Here is a 17806-nt window from a genome sequence, read left to right on the forward strand (position 1 = left end):
CACAAACCTATCTATCTTTGTCTTAAATACATGCGATGACTTAGCCTCCTGAGCCCTTTGTGGCAATGAGTTCCACAGATTCACCAGCCTCCTACTGAAGAACAACTTCTCCATCTCTATAGTAAGGGATCATCCTTTCACTCTGAGACTGTGTGCTCTTGGGCCCTAGTCTCTCCTACTGGGGAAACATGTTCTGCACTCTATCCAGGCCACTCAGTATTTTGTGGATTTCAATCAGATCCTCCTAAACTCCAAGTACAGACCCAACTTCTCAACCGCTACTTATCTGACAAGCCCCTTATCCCAGGATCATTCCTCTTCTGGATCCCTCCAACGCTAGCACGTTCTTCATTTAGATGTTGGGCCTGAAACCACCTCCATATTCCAAATGCAGCCTGACCAGAGCTTTATAAAGCCATGGCAACAACTCTGCTCTTGTATTCCAGTGCTCCCTTTTTTTTTGGTCAAAGTGAGTTGCAGTGCATTGATTATAGGAGTGGGAAGTCATGTTGCAACTGTACAGGACATTTGGTTAGGCCATTTTTAGAATAATGCATTCAATTCTGGCTTTCCTGCTACAGGAAGGATGTTGTGAAATTTGAAAGGGGTCAAAAGAGACTTAGAAGGATGCTGCCAGAGTTGAGGGTTTGAGCTCTAGGGAGAGGCTGAATGGGCTAGGGCTGTTTTTCCTGGAGCATCAGAGGCTGAAGGGTGACCTTTCATAGAGATTTATAAAATCATGTGGGGTGTGGATAGGCTAAATAAGGTCTTTTTCCTGGGGTGGGTGATTCCAAAACTAGAGGTCATAGGTTTGGGGTGAGAGGGGAAAGAATTAAAAGGAACCTAAGGGGCAATAACTTCATGCAGTAGGTGGTGTGTGTATGGAGTGAGCGGCCAGAGCACGTGGTGGAGGCTGGTACAGTTACAACTTTTAACAGGCATCTGGATTAGTATATAACTTGGAAGGATTCACAGGGATATGGGCCAAGTACTGGTAAATGGTCCTAGATTAATCTAGGACATCTGGTCGGCATGGCTGAGTTGGACCAAAAGATTTGCTTCCATGTTGTACATCTCTGACTCTGTGAATACTAACATTGCATTTATCTTCCTAATTGCCAACTGAACGTGCATGTTAACCTTTGAGAATCCTAAACTAGAACACCCAAGTCTCTTTGGTACGAAGAATAGAGGCATAGTCTAGTTTCTAACTGGAGAAAAGCTTTGGAAATCTGAAGCATGAAGTGTATAGCCTCAGAATTTTCCATATTGCATGCTATCTGCCACTACTTTGCCCACTCGCTGAGCCTGTCCAAATCCTTCTGCAGTCGCCCCTCTTTCTCAACACTATCTGTCCCTCCACCTATCTGTGTCATCTGCAAACTTAGCAACAATGCCCTCAGTTCCTTCATCCAGATCATTCATATATAATGTGAATAGTTGCAGTGTTTTATTATTATGAAGGATTTTGCAGGATGAGAATAGAATACAGGAAGTAGTTTTGTTTTGAGGGAATGCCAGAAAATGGAGCTAAAGGTGTGACTACCAAATGCAATGAGACTGATAAATATACTGATCCAGAGGAGTCAAAGGATTGGAAAGTATTTTTGGAGGGGAATGTCATGTTTGCGGGAGGTTATCAAGGTAGGGAGGAATGGAGCCATAGTTGGTAAAAGCCATCAAAGAGACAATGGAATAAATATTAAGTAGCAGATAGCAAGTCACACGACAAACCATTCCATTTGTAGAATGATTGAAAGGTACATGTGAATAATTGTGACATTTTCTGGTTAGTCTCACATGTAAAGGCACTTGTCACCTGGCACCTCTTTACAATAACACATGATGGCCTGATTAATTCCACATGTTGCAAAATAATTTTTATATGTACACTTGAGCATTTGGATTGATTATTTCACAAGTCATTTAACATAGCATCAGGCATCATTTTGTTTAAATTTTTAAAATAAAAATATCAATTTTTGCAATGTTGGAATTCGATCACCGCTGCCAGGTGGTAAAACGATCCACTATTCGAATGAATGAGGGTCTGCGTTAGAATGCACAGACTAATTCTGATATTAACTTTCACTGAAATATTTAATACTTTAAACTTCATATTACCCCAAAAATCCTAGGTACATTATACTTTTTTGGGAAAACATTATTCATGCTGATGACATTGTTTTGCTTTAGATTATATATTAAAAAAATACAGTAAGTGAAATTCTATCCTCCTCGAGCCAACCTTGAATAATGCCAGGTCTGGAGTTTAAAACAGCGTTCTGATTGTCTGTCTAATGTTGGCTTAATCTAACTCCTGTTTCATCTGGTACTTTATCAGTTTTTAAAAAAATTTAAATCCCACAGCAGACCATTCTTGTGGTCTTCTGGCACAAGATGACAAACTATACAGACTGTCCAATTTTATACTATGAATTTGTTCAGGAATGTCATTTTCACTTTGACATCAATAGACTTAGTGTCAGACTTGAATGGAATCAGTCGCAGGTCAGATCTGATTTGATTGGGACGATGTGCTGAGCTGAGCTCCATGTTTTCTTCTGGGTAATGATAGCGTAGTGGTAAGGACACTAGATTAGCAATTCAGAGATCCACATGAATGTTTTGGGGTCATGGGATTAAATCACATTAGGGCAACCGGTGGTACTTAAAATCAATGAATGAATCTGAAATCTATAGCTAGCCTTGATAATGGTGACCATGAAGTGCTGTATAAAAGTAAACAAAGCCCATTCTGACTCTCATTTTCTTTTTAGGAGGAATGTCTGATCTGGTCTACAAGTAACTTCAGACCCACAAGAATATATTTCACCCTTAACTGCCCTCTGAAGTAGTCTAGCAGCCACTCAGTCCAAAGACGGTCTGGAATGGGCAGCAGTTGTTGTCCTTGCCAGCAGCACCCATTTCTTACGTGAAAATACAAATTATACAATCAGATCTGTTTAAACATAGAACGAAAGAACAGGGATAGGCCAATCAGCCCTTCAGTATGATTGATGGTGATCACCCAATCTTGCTCCCCACTTTCTCCCCACTTGCCACATTGGCCTTTCTAATTGATACACAAAAATTAATTCCTGTTGCAATTAGGAGGTCTGTCTGTTTTTTTTTTCCCCCTTAATTCAGGGATGTTATAAATTAGTCTCACTGGATTGAGACTAATGAATCCTGCAGTATTTGGGATTCTGGAAAGGAAGGGCTAGATTTAATGTTTTCCTGTCAATTGGTTTGAAGTGAGGCATTCATTTAATCCAGAGTCTACCTGACACCATTGGCGTGGGGAAATCTGTATCCATGAGGTTCAAATGTGATGGCCTTAAGTGGTTAATTGTCAGAAGACAAAGTGCCGTATAGTTACTCTGACCGATTTTCTCTGCAGGGACTAATGCCGAGCAGGGCAGTGTCCCTCCTGAATTGGTCCTCCGGTCACCCAGAGGGTTTCCCTGAGGCTTTAGCTCACTTTAGGTTGCCATTCCCATCCGCCAACAGCTGGTCCCACTCCATGACCTCTTGAATCCCAGTCCCCTCCTGTCCTTTCTAGCCCCTGTACCCAAATCCTGATCCAGTGCCACTGGAGTCTATTCCAAATAGTTGGTGAGTAGCCACTGACCAATCAGGCTGTGGTTAAACTGCTTTGGGATGACCGACTTATCCCTTGCTGTGTTCTCCCTTTTGACGTTTAGCTGGTGGGAAGAGTGGTTCTGATGCCTCGTAGAGTTCAGACTTGAGCCTTAAGTCAGCATTAAAGATTTAATGGTGACATTTGGCATTGACGGCACATTATTCTGTACCTGAAGTCTGTATTGATCCATATTTTCAGGTTGATGACAATCATCCATTGAGGGTATGGAAAGTATCTACTGAGGTGGACAAGACACCAGAGGAGATTCTGAAGCATTTGCTTAGGCAGCATCATCTTTGGGAGAGAGACCTTGTTCAGTCAAAGGTCATTGAGAATCTGGATGATGAGACTGAGATATATCATTACACCATCCGTAGTGAATTCTCCCATCCAGCAAGAGATTACACTGTATTGAGGTGAGCTCCAATGATTTAATTTCAGAATGTATATGTGATTCTATATTAAAAATGTACATTTTAGGTGATAAATTATTTGCTCAGACTTCAGAGCTAAAGGTGGTGTTGCCATGAGAAACCTGATTTGTAATTTCTGCTTAACAGTTCACAAAAATGTCTGCAGAATTTGCTGCAGCATTACAATGGAATGGGCCCATGGTCTTTTCACAGGCCGCCACATCCTGCGACCATTTGGGTTCAGAAGTGATAACCAAGTCTACATAGGAATATCTGTGGTGCACAGACAGAAATACTGGTCATGGCAAACTTGGATTCCCTGTATAGGATGTGAAATCTGTAAAATGCTAAATTGTAGACTCGTAAACAATTTTCAGGTGACGTGGTTACAGGAAAAATGCTCCTAATATTACACTGTACAGTCACTTGATGTGATGTACCTCAACAAAAATTTCCATTTAATAAGAGCCCTTTAGCATGATTTTTAAAAATTCTTTGATGGAATGTAGGTGTTGCTGGCTAGGCCAGTAATTGTATCCATCAGTAATTGCCTTTGACAGGGTGCTGATGAGATGCTGTCTTGAACCACTGTGATCCATCTGTTGTAGGTACAATGTGCTGTCAGGATGGGAGTTCGAGAACCTTGATGTTAAGACAAGAATGTTCATTTAAAATTGACTTAAATATAAATATTTGTGCTGTTGTCCTGATTCTACTCAAAATATATTGATGTATAAATTAGCATACAAATTAATTCATGGAATTGTGCATAATGTTTTGAGTGCAGATGATTTTTTGACATACTGTGAAAGTTTTAAACTATACTCTAACTGGATATGCGCCAAAGGCAGGAGAATCACTAGTTCAGTTCAGCAAACAGACATGGATGGGTTGGGCCTGTTTCTATACTGTATCACTTTATATTTTTATTTAATTCCAGGACGTGGCAGACAGACACTCAAACAGGAATGTGTCTTTTAGCTGCCACTAGTGTGGATATTAAAGAAGCTCCTTTAATTGGAGTCCGAGCAAATGTGATCACATCCCAACATCTCATCGAGCCAATTGGAGCAACAAAATCTAAGCTTTCTCATGTCTGTCGAATAGATACAAGGTAAGTGGAAAGGGTTCAAAGGGAGTTGACTTGGGTGACAGTGAGTTCTTTAGAGATTCTAAGGGAGTTATTTTTCAATTGAACAAAGTAAATTACAGTACAAGAACAGGCCCTTCAGCCCTCCAAGTCTGTGCCGATCCATATACTCTATCTAAACCTTCACCTATTTTCTAAGGATCTGTATCCCTCTGCTCCCATGTCCATTCATGTATCTGTCTAGATATCTTAAACATTGCTATTGTGTCCACCAGTACCACCTCCGCTGGCAATGCATTCCAGGTACCCATGCATGTTTCCCTTAAATTTCCCCCTCTCCCCTTTGAACTTGTGACCCCTTGGGGGGGTGGTTTTGGGGGAAGAAGAAACTTTTTGCTATCAACTCTGTCTCTGCCTCTGCCTCATGATTTTGCAGACCTTAATTAGGTTCCCCCTCAACCTCTGTCTTTCTAATGAAAATAAACTTACTCTACTCAACCTCCATACCAAGCAGCATCCTGGTGAACTACCTCTATACCTTCTCCAAAGCACCCATCTTTTTTGGTAATGTGGCAACCAGAACTGTACGCAGTATTCCAAATGTGGCAAACCAAAGTCCTATACAACTGTAATATGACCTGCTAACTCTTGTACTCAGTGCCCCATCTGATGAAGGGAAGCATGCCTAATGCCGCCTTGACCACTCTATCAACCTGTATTGCCACCTTAGGGTATGATGGAACTGAACACCCAGATCTCTGTAGGTTAATTTTACCCAGGGCTTGTCCATTTACTGTATAAGTAGCTCTAAATTGGACCTTCCAAAATGCATCACCTCTTATTTGCCATCTGCCATTTCCCTGCCTAACTCTCCAATCTATCTAATAATTCTCTGCATGCTCTGACAGTCCCCTTCACTATTTGCTACTCCACCAATCTTAGTGTCATCTGCAAACTTGCTAATTAGAGCACCTATGCCTTCCTCCAGATCACTTATGAAAATCACAAACAAGAGTGGTCCCAGCATGGATCCCTGTAGAACACCACTGGTTACAATTCTCCATTTTGAGAAACTCCCTTCCACTACTTCTGTCTCCTGTTGCCCAGCCAGTACTCTATCCATCTAGCTCGTATACCCTGGACACCATGCGACTTCACTTTCTCCATCAGGCTACCATGGGGAACCTTCTCAAACATCTTACTGAAATCCACATATCCATCAATAGCCTTTCCCTCATCAATCAACTTGTCACTTCCTCAAAGAATTCTATTAGGTTGGTAAGATATGACCTTCCCTGCACAAAACCATTCTCGAAAAATCATTGCACATAATGTTGTGCTGTTTATACGAACTCAATTTTCAATTGTAGATGTGTTCTTTTGTTGCAACTCAGGAGATTAGACAGTCAAAAAGACACTAGGGGGATACCATTGGACCAAGGTGTTCATGCAACCTTTTGGAGCTATTCTGCCTAATGGAGAGAGACCACTGTTAATCAAAGATGGCATTTGTGCAATAGTTAGAGAAGACCTTGGCACAGCAGATCAGATGAAGAATTGCTTTTAGAGATGATGAAATATAGTAGTAAGAGAAAGAAGGAAGTGCTGGGAATAGCTACAATGTGGGACAAAGTATGCAACAATAAATCTTGGGTGTTTATTATAGTGATGACAATAATTGTGGGTGACTTTAATTTTCATATAAATTGGAGAATCCAATTGGCAGTAATAGCCTGGATAAGGAGTTCAATGAATGCTTTTAAGAGCAGGTAATATTAGATTAGATACGGTATAGTGCAATAGGATTGATTAATTAACCTCTGAGGTTGCCTTGGGTGATGGTGACTGCAATATGATTTGATTTATTTTGGGGATTCCTGAGGAAGGGCTTTTGCCTGAAACATTGACTCACCTGCCTCCTCAGATGCTGCCTGACCTGCTGTGGTTTTCCAGCACCACACTCTTGACTCTAATCTCCAGCATCTGCAGTCCTTGCTTTCACATGATTACTTGTTATATCCAGAATGAAAGGGTGAATATTAGGTTCAAGACTAGTAATTTAACTCGAAGGGTAACCATGTGAATACATAGACTGAGCTAATTGAAGTAAATTTGACATTTCTAGGTTAGAGTGAACTCAACGGATGTACAGTGGCAGGCATTTTAGAGAGACTTTAGAATAAGTACTATTCTGCTGTCAAAGAAATCTTAAAGGGATGACCTACCATCCATGGAATCTGGCTAGGAATGTAGAAACAGATAGCAAAGATTTCTGCGATTACTTAAAAAGGAGAAACATACATGAAGTGAGTGTGGCCCTTTTTTGAAAGTGAAAATGGGGAGTTAATAGCAAGTAAGAAATGGCAGATTAAACAAATAAAAATGTTGCCTCTGCTTTCACTTGAGAGGGTATAAACATTATTTCAGTATTAGCTGTAAATAAGGATGGGGTAAGGAGAGAGAAACCTAGTGAAATTGAGTCCAGAACTAGAGGGCATAGGTTTAGGGTGAGCGGGGTAAGATATAAAAGAGACCTAAGGGCAACTATTTCACACAGAGGGTGGTATGTATATGGAATGAGCTGCCAGAGGAAGTGGTGGAGGCTGGTACAACTGCAATATTTAAAAGGAATCTGGATGGGTATATGAATAGGAAGGGTTTGGAAGAATATGGGCTGGGTGCTGGTAGGTGGGATTAGATTGGGTTGGGATATTTGGTCGGCATGGATGAGTTGGACCGTAGGGTCTGTTTCCGTGCTGTACATCTCTATGACATGGGAAGGAGAACTAAACAAACTGTTGTTGAACTGCACACTGACAAGTCTCTAGCTCCAGGTGGACTTTAGCTTGGGGTATGAGAGGCTATTGATGCGATGGTATATGCATTGGTGTTAACTTCTCAAAATTCTCCAAATTCAGCAAAGGTTCCATCAGACTGGAAAGTAGCAAATATAACCCCTCTATTCAAGGAGAGAGGGATGCATGAAACTGCAGGTCATTTAGCTTGATGTTTGTCATGGCAAAGGTGTTAGAATCTCTGATTAGAGGTTATAGCTGTGCACTTAGAGAAACTTGATGTAATTGGGAGGAGTCCGCAAGGTCTCAAAGGGGAATCCGTCCATAACCAATGTTAGTGGAGTTCTTTTGAAGGAGTAACATGAGCTGTCGATTTAAAGGGGAACCTGTAGAAGTATCTTCAGGAAATCAAAGAAGAGGATAATAAAGTACCATGTTAAGGGTTATTGTAGAAAATAAAAGCACAAAGTATAGGAGGTGACATTTAGAATGGACGGGAGATTGGCCGAGAACAGTAGGCATTATTGAGTGATTATCTGATGACAGGATCTGTGCCTAAGCCTTACCTTTTTGTGATTTGCACCAATGACTTGATCAGAGGAGTAAAGACAGTAGCTAAATTCACAGTTGACTAAGATGGGTTGGAAAATATACTGTGAAGTCTTCATAGGTTACAGGTGGATGAAGATACATTCAGTGGGCAAGAAATTAATGGATGGAATATCATGTGGGAAAATGTGAAGTTGTTCACTTTGGGAAGAGTGAAATCATAAAGAATTAGTTAAATGAAGACACTGCAGAATTTCGAGGTGTAGAAGGATTCGGGAGTTCCACTGCATGAGTAACCAAAAGCATGTAGATAGAAAACAAAGTCAATGCAATGCTATGTTTTATTATGATATAAATTTAATATATGTTATGTTATGCTTCATTTTATGCAGGCCACTGATGAGGCAATATGCCCAAATATTCCGTGCAGTTTTAGTTTCCTAATTTAAGAAAGAACATAAAATGCATTGAAGATGGTTCAGAGTAGGTTTATTATATATCTGGATGAATGGATTAATTTGAGGATAGGTTGGTCAAACTAAGCTTCTTTTCACTTCTGTTTAGAACAGGTGAGGGGTGACCTGATTGAAGTGTATAAGATCCTGAACCATCTTGATTAAAGTGGTTTTGAAAAAGATGTTTCATTCTCAGTTAGTAGGGGTACTGTTAAAATTAGCGTCTTAAGAGGAGATGAGAGTTTTTCTGAGGGTTGTGCAATTTTGGGATTCTTTGCTTCTGAAATTAGCTCATTAAATATTTTTAAGGCCGGAGTGCATAAATTGCCCTTAGAAAAAGGATGTGAAGGTTTTTAGGGTGTGATGGAGATGTAGGATTTGAAACACCACACACTATCAGTGTGATCTTATTGAATAGTGGATTGAGTTCAAGGAGTTAAATGGTTTACTTCTCCTATTTTGTGTTTGTACGAGACCAAGCAGGTAGGATGAGTTGTGCTGTGAAGAATATATGCAGGAATTTTAGGCGTGACAACACAGATTCCCCATGACTGTGCAAGTGACTGAACATGAAATCTGTGGCCCAGCAATAAAGAACTTGGTACAATAATTTTTTTTCCAAGTTTAAAAATCATAACATTTGCTAACTTGTACTGCAGTGATGGAATCATTTGCTAGTAAGTGCAAAACTGGTCCAAAGATAGAAGGAAGAATCTGGTAGAGAAGATGCTAATGACCAAATGCACCATCAGAACAAGACCAGTCACTAGCCTGATCTTGAGAAATGCACATCTGAATGGGTCCTTGAAAATCATACAAACGGCTACATTGTCATCAAAAATCCAGTGTGTTTAACTGGGCCAAATCAAACTCTAAATCCAGCAGATTTCAGGGCAATAACTAGTCGAGGTAGCTAGGTTTTGAACAAAACTAGTCTCGTGTTAATAGAAGATTAACATTGTTCCAAGATTACCAAGAGATTGCCTCAATGCCAAACCACACTCTAGTGGTTCATAGGAGAGTGGGAGACATGAGTATCTATTAAGTCATGTCAAAAGTATTGATAATCAAGAACTCTTCACAAAAAGAAAACACTTGCATTGCAATAATACTGAGAGGTCTAACTTTGCTGGATCAACCTTTTTAGATGAGTATCTCAATAATTCGTTAAAGGATCATGTTCAGACCGAATGCAATTGATGGATGATTGACAGAGGAAATTTCCTCAGAGTGGAAAGGTGTTCTACTTTGTATGATAATGAAATATCAAATTGTAGGATGCTTAGTGCAAAAACAATCCTTACATACTGATAAGGAAGGACACTACTTCGACTGGGACAACACATCCATCCTAGGACAAGCTGAACAGAGACCCGCACAAGAATTCCTAGAAGTATGGCAACCTAGTTGGAACTCTATCAACAAACACAGTGACAAAACGTCTGAACCTTCCAATTCAGTGAGCAAACCTATAGCCAGAACCTCAACCTGAGTTACAAACCTTCTCCAAACTTGCTAGCAAAAACAATCAACAGATGATTCAGAAAAATGCAGGATGTTTAATTTATTGGATGGAGAGTGTTATGACCAATCCCCATTTGAGGTTCCCAAGTGAGATACCCCAAACCGTTTAAGCTCCTGGGAAAAGGTCATTTAAATTACCAATGATATTTTATTTTCATATTTCAAAATCACGAATGCCCATAAACATACTGGCAACTCCTATTTTCAATTGTCACAATCCACTATGATTTTGCAGCCTAAACATCATCCTTGAATATAGTACTAGTTTAGTCTAACGGTAACTGTTTCATCTGATTTTGTTTATAAATGGGCATGTGCACAAATCATGCTTTGCAGCGTATAAGGTTTGTTCTAATCTGTTGAAGACTTTTAAACATTTTTACCACGAGATGTGATAATAAATGCAAATAGTTGTTTTGGATAACTAGAAATTATGATGCAAGCCAAAATTCAAAGCTTTTATGTTCATCTTGTTGTTGTCCTGGTTTCTTGCAGAGGACGAACTCCAGAATGGTACAACAAAGTATTTGGCCATCACTGCGCTGCTGAACTCCTCAAGATTAGAGACTCCTTCACAGTACCTGATGCTGAACTACGGGAAACAAAAATTTGAAACAATAATGCTGTTCTGTTGTATAAGTGTTTTCATCAACCCAACAATTCTTTGTAAGTGCCATTCATACACAACTGGGATATCAAACCAACAACTGCAATGGTAATGACAGATGGAAGTGAGGAACAACGGGAAAGCGAAAACACCCAAAGCAAACTCTCAACCTCCCACCGCCATGAAATCAGGAGCAGAAAATGTGTTGTAATTGGGGAGAGAAAGGTGGGCTTTTGAAAAAGTACTAATGCACATCACTAATAATGGGAGTTTATAGGTCATAAATTTTGTTATTGAAATTGTAGTAGTTTGGTCAAATACCTAGAAGGTTTGCTTTCAAATTATAAGCATTTCTTCAGTGTCTTTTTGACATGTAAGCATTGTTTTGGCTTCTGCCAAGGAGGCTGTAGACTGGCTGGAAACAACATCCACAGCAAGCTGTCATGCTGCAAACCGGTGTAATAAGCAGCTGGGCAGTTGCTGTGGGTGACAACAGCATGGCAACATGTCAGTACTGGGTTCATTAACACCTCAGCAATGGAGAAAGTGAGCATCTGTAATGGCAGACATCCATGGAAAATGAAAACTCATGCAAAGAATTTTTTTGAGTCATTTCACATTTCAGGGTTGCTGGTTTCTTCACAGATCTTTAATAAGGGTACTTTAAAAGAAAAATTGCTTTAAATTCTTTTTAAAGCCCTGGCACTTTAGGTCAACAAAACACTGAAAAGCAAAGGCTCTCTGCCTGTACTTGCAAAGTGATCATCCAAGTATGTGCCTCTTCAATAGAAAAGATCTGTGCATGGTCACCTGATTGTCATAATGCTCCCAAAGTGTTTAATGATGCAAATCCTTCTTTCATTCTGTATAAAGAGAGACGATGACAGCGAGTGCAGTCAATTAATCCTAACCACTCATTTTGTTGTTTTTACTATTTTGTTTTAACGGATATTAGGTGTTCATAGCCCAATTGATTAACTTCAAAAGATTTCACTCATTGGTTGCTTAATTTGTATGGGCACAAAATTTTCATATGACTGATTTTAAACAAAAAAGAAAAAAATGCTGGACATACTGAGTATTTCTGGCAGCATCTGAGCGAAGTGAGTGGGTTTTTTTTACACCTGTTAGTTTGTGTGAGGGATGGAGAGAGGGTACAATGCAGCAATGAAATCCAGTATTTTGCTTTCTTGCTGCTTATCAAACTGTCTCTAGTGCACCAATTGCTTTTTTTTGGGGGGTGGGGGAAGGGGGTTGATGGTTGGAAGGGGAGGTGTTGGGTGACCATGACCTTCTGGGTCTATATAAACCCTTAAGTGACTAATGATAACTTTAAATGTCTCATCCCATCATCAGTCTTTTACCCATGGCAGATCAACACTGCAGGTAACTCATGAACTGTTATTAGGCAAGGGGTGGAGTACCTCCTATTTGAATGCGCCTTCAAGGCCTTATTCATGATTTGGATGGCAGCTCTGTAGGACAGAACTTTCTCTCACCCAAAAAATGGCAGTCTCTCCTTTAAAGCCATTAACACTAGTCCAAGAAATTACGTTTGGGCAGTAATTGGTACGATGAGTGATCTCTCTCTCTCTCTCCAACATTTTAGCCAGAGTGGCAGGGCCACACTTTTCCATTAAAATCTAGCCTAATGTTTCAAGTCTTGCATTTCTTTGACTACCTGAAACATTCATTTTGTTTATCTCCCAGTGCTACCAAATCTGAATTTCCAGCATTTGCAATATTAAACTTTCAAAACTAATTCTAATTTTGTAATGCAACTCCTCCACTTCTCTCCAACCCTCTATTATGAAAAGGGTGACAATCTCAATGTCTTGGCAAACTACATCAGAAATAATGATCAAAGTGATCAGAAGTGTTGCAAATGGTATAAAACTTTATTATGAATAGGAATTTGTCAGCTGAGAAGTTTACAATTGAGTAAAACATAGAGATTTAATTTGTGGTGTGGAAGTTGAGCTAAATTGAGAATTTTATTATTTCACGGAACACTTTTATTTGCTTTACTGAAACAAAATTTCTTAAATGGTATTTTAAGCTTCTTTATTTATATGACCTTTGCGAGATCTTGTGCTGACTCTTTGACAAGAAATTCTTAGAGCGATGGAGAAGATGAAAGGTCTTTCCTCCATTTTAGCAATACTAAGTAATTAAGGAATTTGTGACTTGAGCTACACCATTCAGGCAAGCCATCACCAGTTTACTTATCAAAGGGTTAATTGATTTTTTTTAAAAAAAAATTTAGCCAACTGTGACTACCCTGGTTCTTGTTGGTATTTACTATTCAAATTACATAGGGTGCACATTTGTGGTCATTGTAAGGACTGCAGTGCCCATTTTAGAGTTCAGATTAACCCCATTGTTCCCTGCTTCAGTTTAAAAAAAACAGCAAATGACTGGCCCATATAATTTCAAACTGTACACAATGAACTACACAAATGATTATTGTTCTTTCCAACCTTTCTCACAATGATGCTGAATGCCAAGTAGGACCAATTGTAAACTAAACAAATATTCTGCACAAGTATTGATTCCATTCCTATTTCTTGTAGCAAGTATAACAATTTTACATTGTGGTATCATTTATTAAAGGTGTACAGATAGTACTCCAGTCGGTAACTTCAAGGATACCTGAGCTGTTGATCACTTTCATTTGGTATAAGACCTGTTGTTCAACAAGCTGGATTCCTTTTTTAAAGAAAAACTGCAGCTATTTATGTTATGTAACATTTGATTTTATTACAATACCATGATTAAGGAAATCAAATTACATTTTTATCTATTTATGTGCATAATGAAAATACAAAATGTATTTATGTAAATATATTTACTGCATCATAAACTCAGTCCATCTACTTATTAATCTAATTACTAAATATGGAATGATGAAAGCAATTGTTTATAAATCATCTCCCTTTGTCGCTTGTGTCTGTCAGAGTAAGATTACAAGCACAAGTTTCATGTTTCCCCTGTCTCTATAGTTTCTTTGTGCCATACAACATTAAAAATAAAAGGCCAGCAATCAACTTACTTTCAAGATGGAATTGCACTTTTCTCAGCACCTAAATCATAGGATTGTGTTTTACTGCAAATGGGAACAGTTGAGATCACTTCTGGAATTTTTCTGAACCAATACCTTATTCACAAAACTGCTTTAATTTAGTTCTGAAGAGAGACATGAACTGCTTTCTTCCTGCAGATACTGCCAAACCTCCTGAGTTTTGCTGTTGTTGCAGATCTCTATCTGCAGTTTGTTGTTTCACTTTAGATTGGGTCATGAAAGAATTATTCATCTGAAATAAGGACTGCTGTTAGCTTTCCTACTATATTCCATTGCAACCTCCAACCATGGCAAGTTTGTTACAAAAATACATGATCTGCTTGCGAGCATGTGAAGTCTGGTACAGGTTGAATTTTCCTCGGATAGCAAGGAATACTAGGTGAAAGTTCATCTTGGTCACTCCATTATCCATTCTTGACACATGGCTATCTTGGCCAAGACTAGCATTTTGAATAGATTCGATTCCTTACAGCGTGGAAACAGGACCTTCGACCCTCCGAAGAGTAACGCACGCAGACCCATTTCCCTCTGACTAATGCACCTAACACCACGGGCAATTGAACACAGCCAATCCACCTGACCTTCACATTTTTGGACTGTGGGAGGCAACCAGTGCATCCAGAGGAAACCCATGCAGACACTGGGAGAATTGTGCAAATTTCACACAGACCGTCACCGGAGGCTGGAATTGAGACCCTGGTGCTGAGAGGCATCAGTGCTCCCCACTGTGCTGCCCATAATTGTTGTCCATCTCTAAATTTTCTTTGGTCTGGTAAGAGACTACATTCATTTCAAAGGGTGGTTGAGGTCTGAAGCCATAGATAGGAAGGATGGTGACTTTCCTTTGCTGAAGGCTGGCTGATTGGTACTAGTGAACCTGGTGGATTTTTATGCCACTTGTAGTCAGGGTCACCATTACTATAATACATAATACTTTATATTAACTTGACAGCTGAAGTTAAATTCCACTAATTGCTAGGGACTGATCTGAACTCGTAAGATCATCAGTCTGGATGACTGGTCTAGTAACATTATCACAAAGCTATTATCTTCTTCAAGGGGACATGGTGCATTTTGGTACTTTTTGTCAAAATTTGAGATGAAAAGAATCATATTCATTCAATGTTAGTACATAGTGGAGCTAGACACAAAACATTTTTTTACTGTAGCATTTTAATCAAGATTTGCAATTACATCAAAAGATTATGAAAGCAATTGTTACTGTAGCAAAATTACATCTTCTCAACAGGCTTAATTCCCAGGATAGCAAAACTCTGTGCCATGACAGAAGCAGTAGCATCACATAAAAGCATCCTCCACATGTTCACTTTAACAACTTCACCTGAGTAAAAAAGAAACACATTGTGTAATGGATTAGGAACAAGTTGGAATATCAAATACTGCACTTTAGAATTAGCTTTACATGTATTTAGATTCTAAAAGAGCCCACTAATCTGCATTTAACCAGTGCACATTATTGTCACTGGGATTGTGGGCACCACAAAATGTTTAAACGTTATCTTTCAACAGACAATAAGACCGAATGAGGGTAAACAACATCAAGCCTCTTTTTGAGATAAGCAAATTCTGCTGGGAATTTGAGTGCCTTTTTTTTAAAAAAACCTGCAAGGTCCAAGAGGCAGCAGAGAATGGAAAATATGCAGAGGTTGGAGACAAAGGATATCTCTGGGAGGGCAGGGAAAAAGGCAAACCATGAAGATTTAAAAGTAGTCATTCACAAAAGTTCACCTCATTAACCATGAAACTAAAGTAATCCCACAGAAGCATTGTATCAACGCAAAAATAAGAGGTCAACATAACTTTCCACAAGTCTGGACAATTTATCCTTGGCATTTTGTCTGCCCTGTATATTCTTTTCCAGTTATAGTATATTGTTGAACAGTTTGTTTTTGTCTGTGCATGTTTGGAATTTCAAAAGTTATACTTTTAAGATGTATAAATTGAAATCCTTCACTCATTTATGTGTAAGTGTTAGAATAAGGCTTTTTAATGAAAAAAAACCTGATGTGAATTCCTCTTTGTCCTGTGTAGCAGTCAAGCCGAGTGGCAATGTGACAGCTTGTGAAAGTGGAGTGTGATTAGTGGTGCACATTTCCCAGTTAAGCTGCGACAACCCCAATTAAAATGTTAAATGAGCATTTCAATTCTCGTGTTATTGAGAGGAGTTGAATCTCTTCACCTCTTTTACACAGTCAATCTAAAACTACCTAAGGTGCAAAAATATAGGTTAACTTACCAGTTTGCCTGTCCTTCTCTACACAGTAACAGTTATCATAGAACTCTGTGAAGGTTGTGGCCAGTTCAAAGAGGTAGTCGCAGAGAGTATGCAGGTATAAGTCATCCAGGATTTTGTTAATGATTTCTGGGAATCGCAGAATACATTTACCCAACTTCCACTCTTTCTCATGACTGAGAAGGATGGTTGTTTCTGTAGCTGCTTTCTGCAGTGTTGCATCATCAATGTTTGCAAGCCGGGTAATGGATCTGGAAAAGATTTCACATGAAAAACTGAGTGCGACTACACTTTGTCATTCCCCTGCATACTGAGAAACCCATATGATTTTCTTTTTCTGTGATGCACTACATCATCGATATAGAACATCTAAACACATTCCAGGTAAGAATTGATAAGAGTGCTATTGTTAAATTTGGGATAAACTGGAGTGACTGAAGGTTTACACTGCTGGATGGGATCCAATCTTAACAGTACTTTGTTCTAGTTTCAGGCTCATGTGATGGTAGAGCAGGTAAGTATCTAGATCATATTGTTGATTTCTATCTTGCAGTTGGTGGAAAGGCTTACAGGAGCCAGAAAAGTGATTCACTTGCTGCAGAATACCCTGCCTGTTAAATGCTCTTGAGCCATAGAATTGTCCAACTGAGTTTGATTAATGACAGTAAAAATTTGATGATGGTACTGCTATTGAATGTCAAGAGGTGATTTAAATTGTCTCTCGCTTGAAATGGTACTGTTGCCTACATTTGTGTAGCACATCACTTTCCATTTTATAGCCCAAACTTGAACATTATTTAGAACACACTGCAGGTACCAAGTGGTTTATATCTGAGTTGAGTAGGATGAACACTTTGATCCAACCATATTCTTAATTTGAACTTTGATACAACATATACCTCCAGTTTAAAGACTTCAGCTCCATTTAAGGAAAGTTTTCTTGTCACTTCAATTTTATAAGGCCTCCTGGATGTCCCAGTCACAGATAGTAAAATGTGATGAGAATATTGTTTACATGAACAGTATCTGGTGGCTCTCACTTTACTGTCAAAGACAAGATATTCTAAAGATTGAAGTGGTTGAAAAGTTGAATGTTATTGTAATGACTGGAGAACTGTTAAATTGATATTCCCTCAATTTCTCCAAGACCTTCAATACTGATACTTGGCAGTGGCTGGATAAGCTGGCATGCTCATTTTCAATATACGTGGACCCTTGGAGTGGGAGCACTCATTGAAAGCTGTTTATAAATTTTTGGGTTTCTATTTATTACCCCATTTATCTGAAGACTGACTGACTGACTGGTTGGTTATAAAGAACTAAGTTTCTGCAGCTAAGTGAACTTTTGGGAATAAACATTTTTCAAATGTATCTTCACAATAATCATATCA

General features: G+C 39.0%; 2 protein-coding genes across 5 annotated transcripts in view; one reads left to right on the forward strand and one right to left on the reverse strand.

Moving 5' to 3' along the window:
* Window positions 1–14130, forward strand: part of si:dkeyp-23e4.3 (rho GTPase-activating protein 7) — a 188367-nt gene extending 174237 nt beyond the window's left edge. For all 3 annotated transcript variants that reach the window (XM_060837327.1, XM_060837328.1, XM_060837330.1), the window contains 3 exons: window positions 3845–4062; window positions 5000–5173; window positions 10968–14130. In XM_060837327.1, coding sequence (XP_060693310.1) covers window positions 3845–4062; window positions 5000–5173; window positions 10968–11085 — 510 coding nt within the window. In that variant the 3' untranslated portion in view covers window positions 11086–14130. The remainder of the gene's footprint in view (window positions 1–3844; window positions 4063–4999; window positions 5174–10967) is intronic.
* A 1184-nt stretch (window positions 14131–15314) lies between these two features.
* Window positions 15315–17806, reverse strand: part of rars1 (arginyl-tRNA synthetase 1) — a 64993-nt gene continuing 62501 nt past the window's right edge. For both annotated transcript variants that reach the window (XM_060837331.1, XM_060837332.1), the window contains 2 exons: window positions 16419–16666; window positions 15315–15503 (listed from right to left, as the gene is read on the reverse strand). In XM_060837331.1, the coding sequence (XP_060693314.1) occupies window positions 15394–15503; window positions 16419–16666 (358 nt within the window). In that variant the 3' untranslated portion in view covers window positions 15315–15393. The remainder of the gene's footprint in view (window positions 15504–16418; window positions 16667–17806) is intronic.

Source organism: Hemiscyllium ocellatum, chromosome 16, assembly GCF_020745735.1.
Source record: "Hemiscyllium ocellatum isolate sHemOce1 chromosome 16, sHemOce1.pat.X.cur, whole genome shotgun sequence".
Taxonomy (NCBI): domain Eukaryota; kingdom Metazoa; phylum Chordata; class Chondrichthyes; order Orectolobiformes; family Hemiscylliidae; genus Hemiscyllium; species Hemiscyllium ocellatum.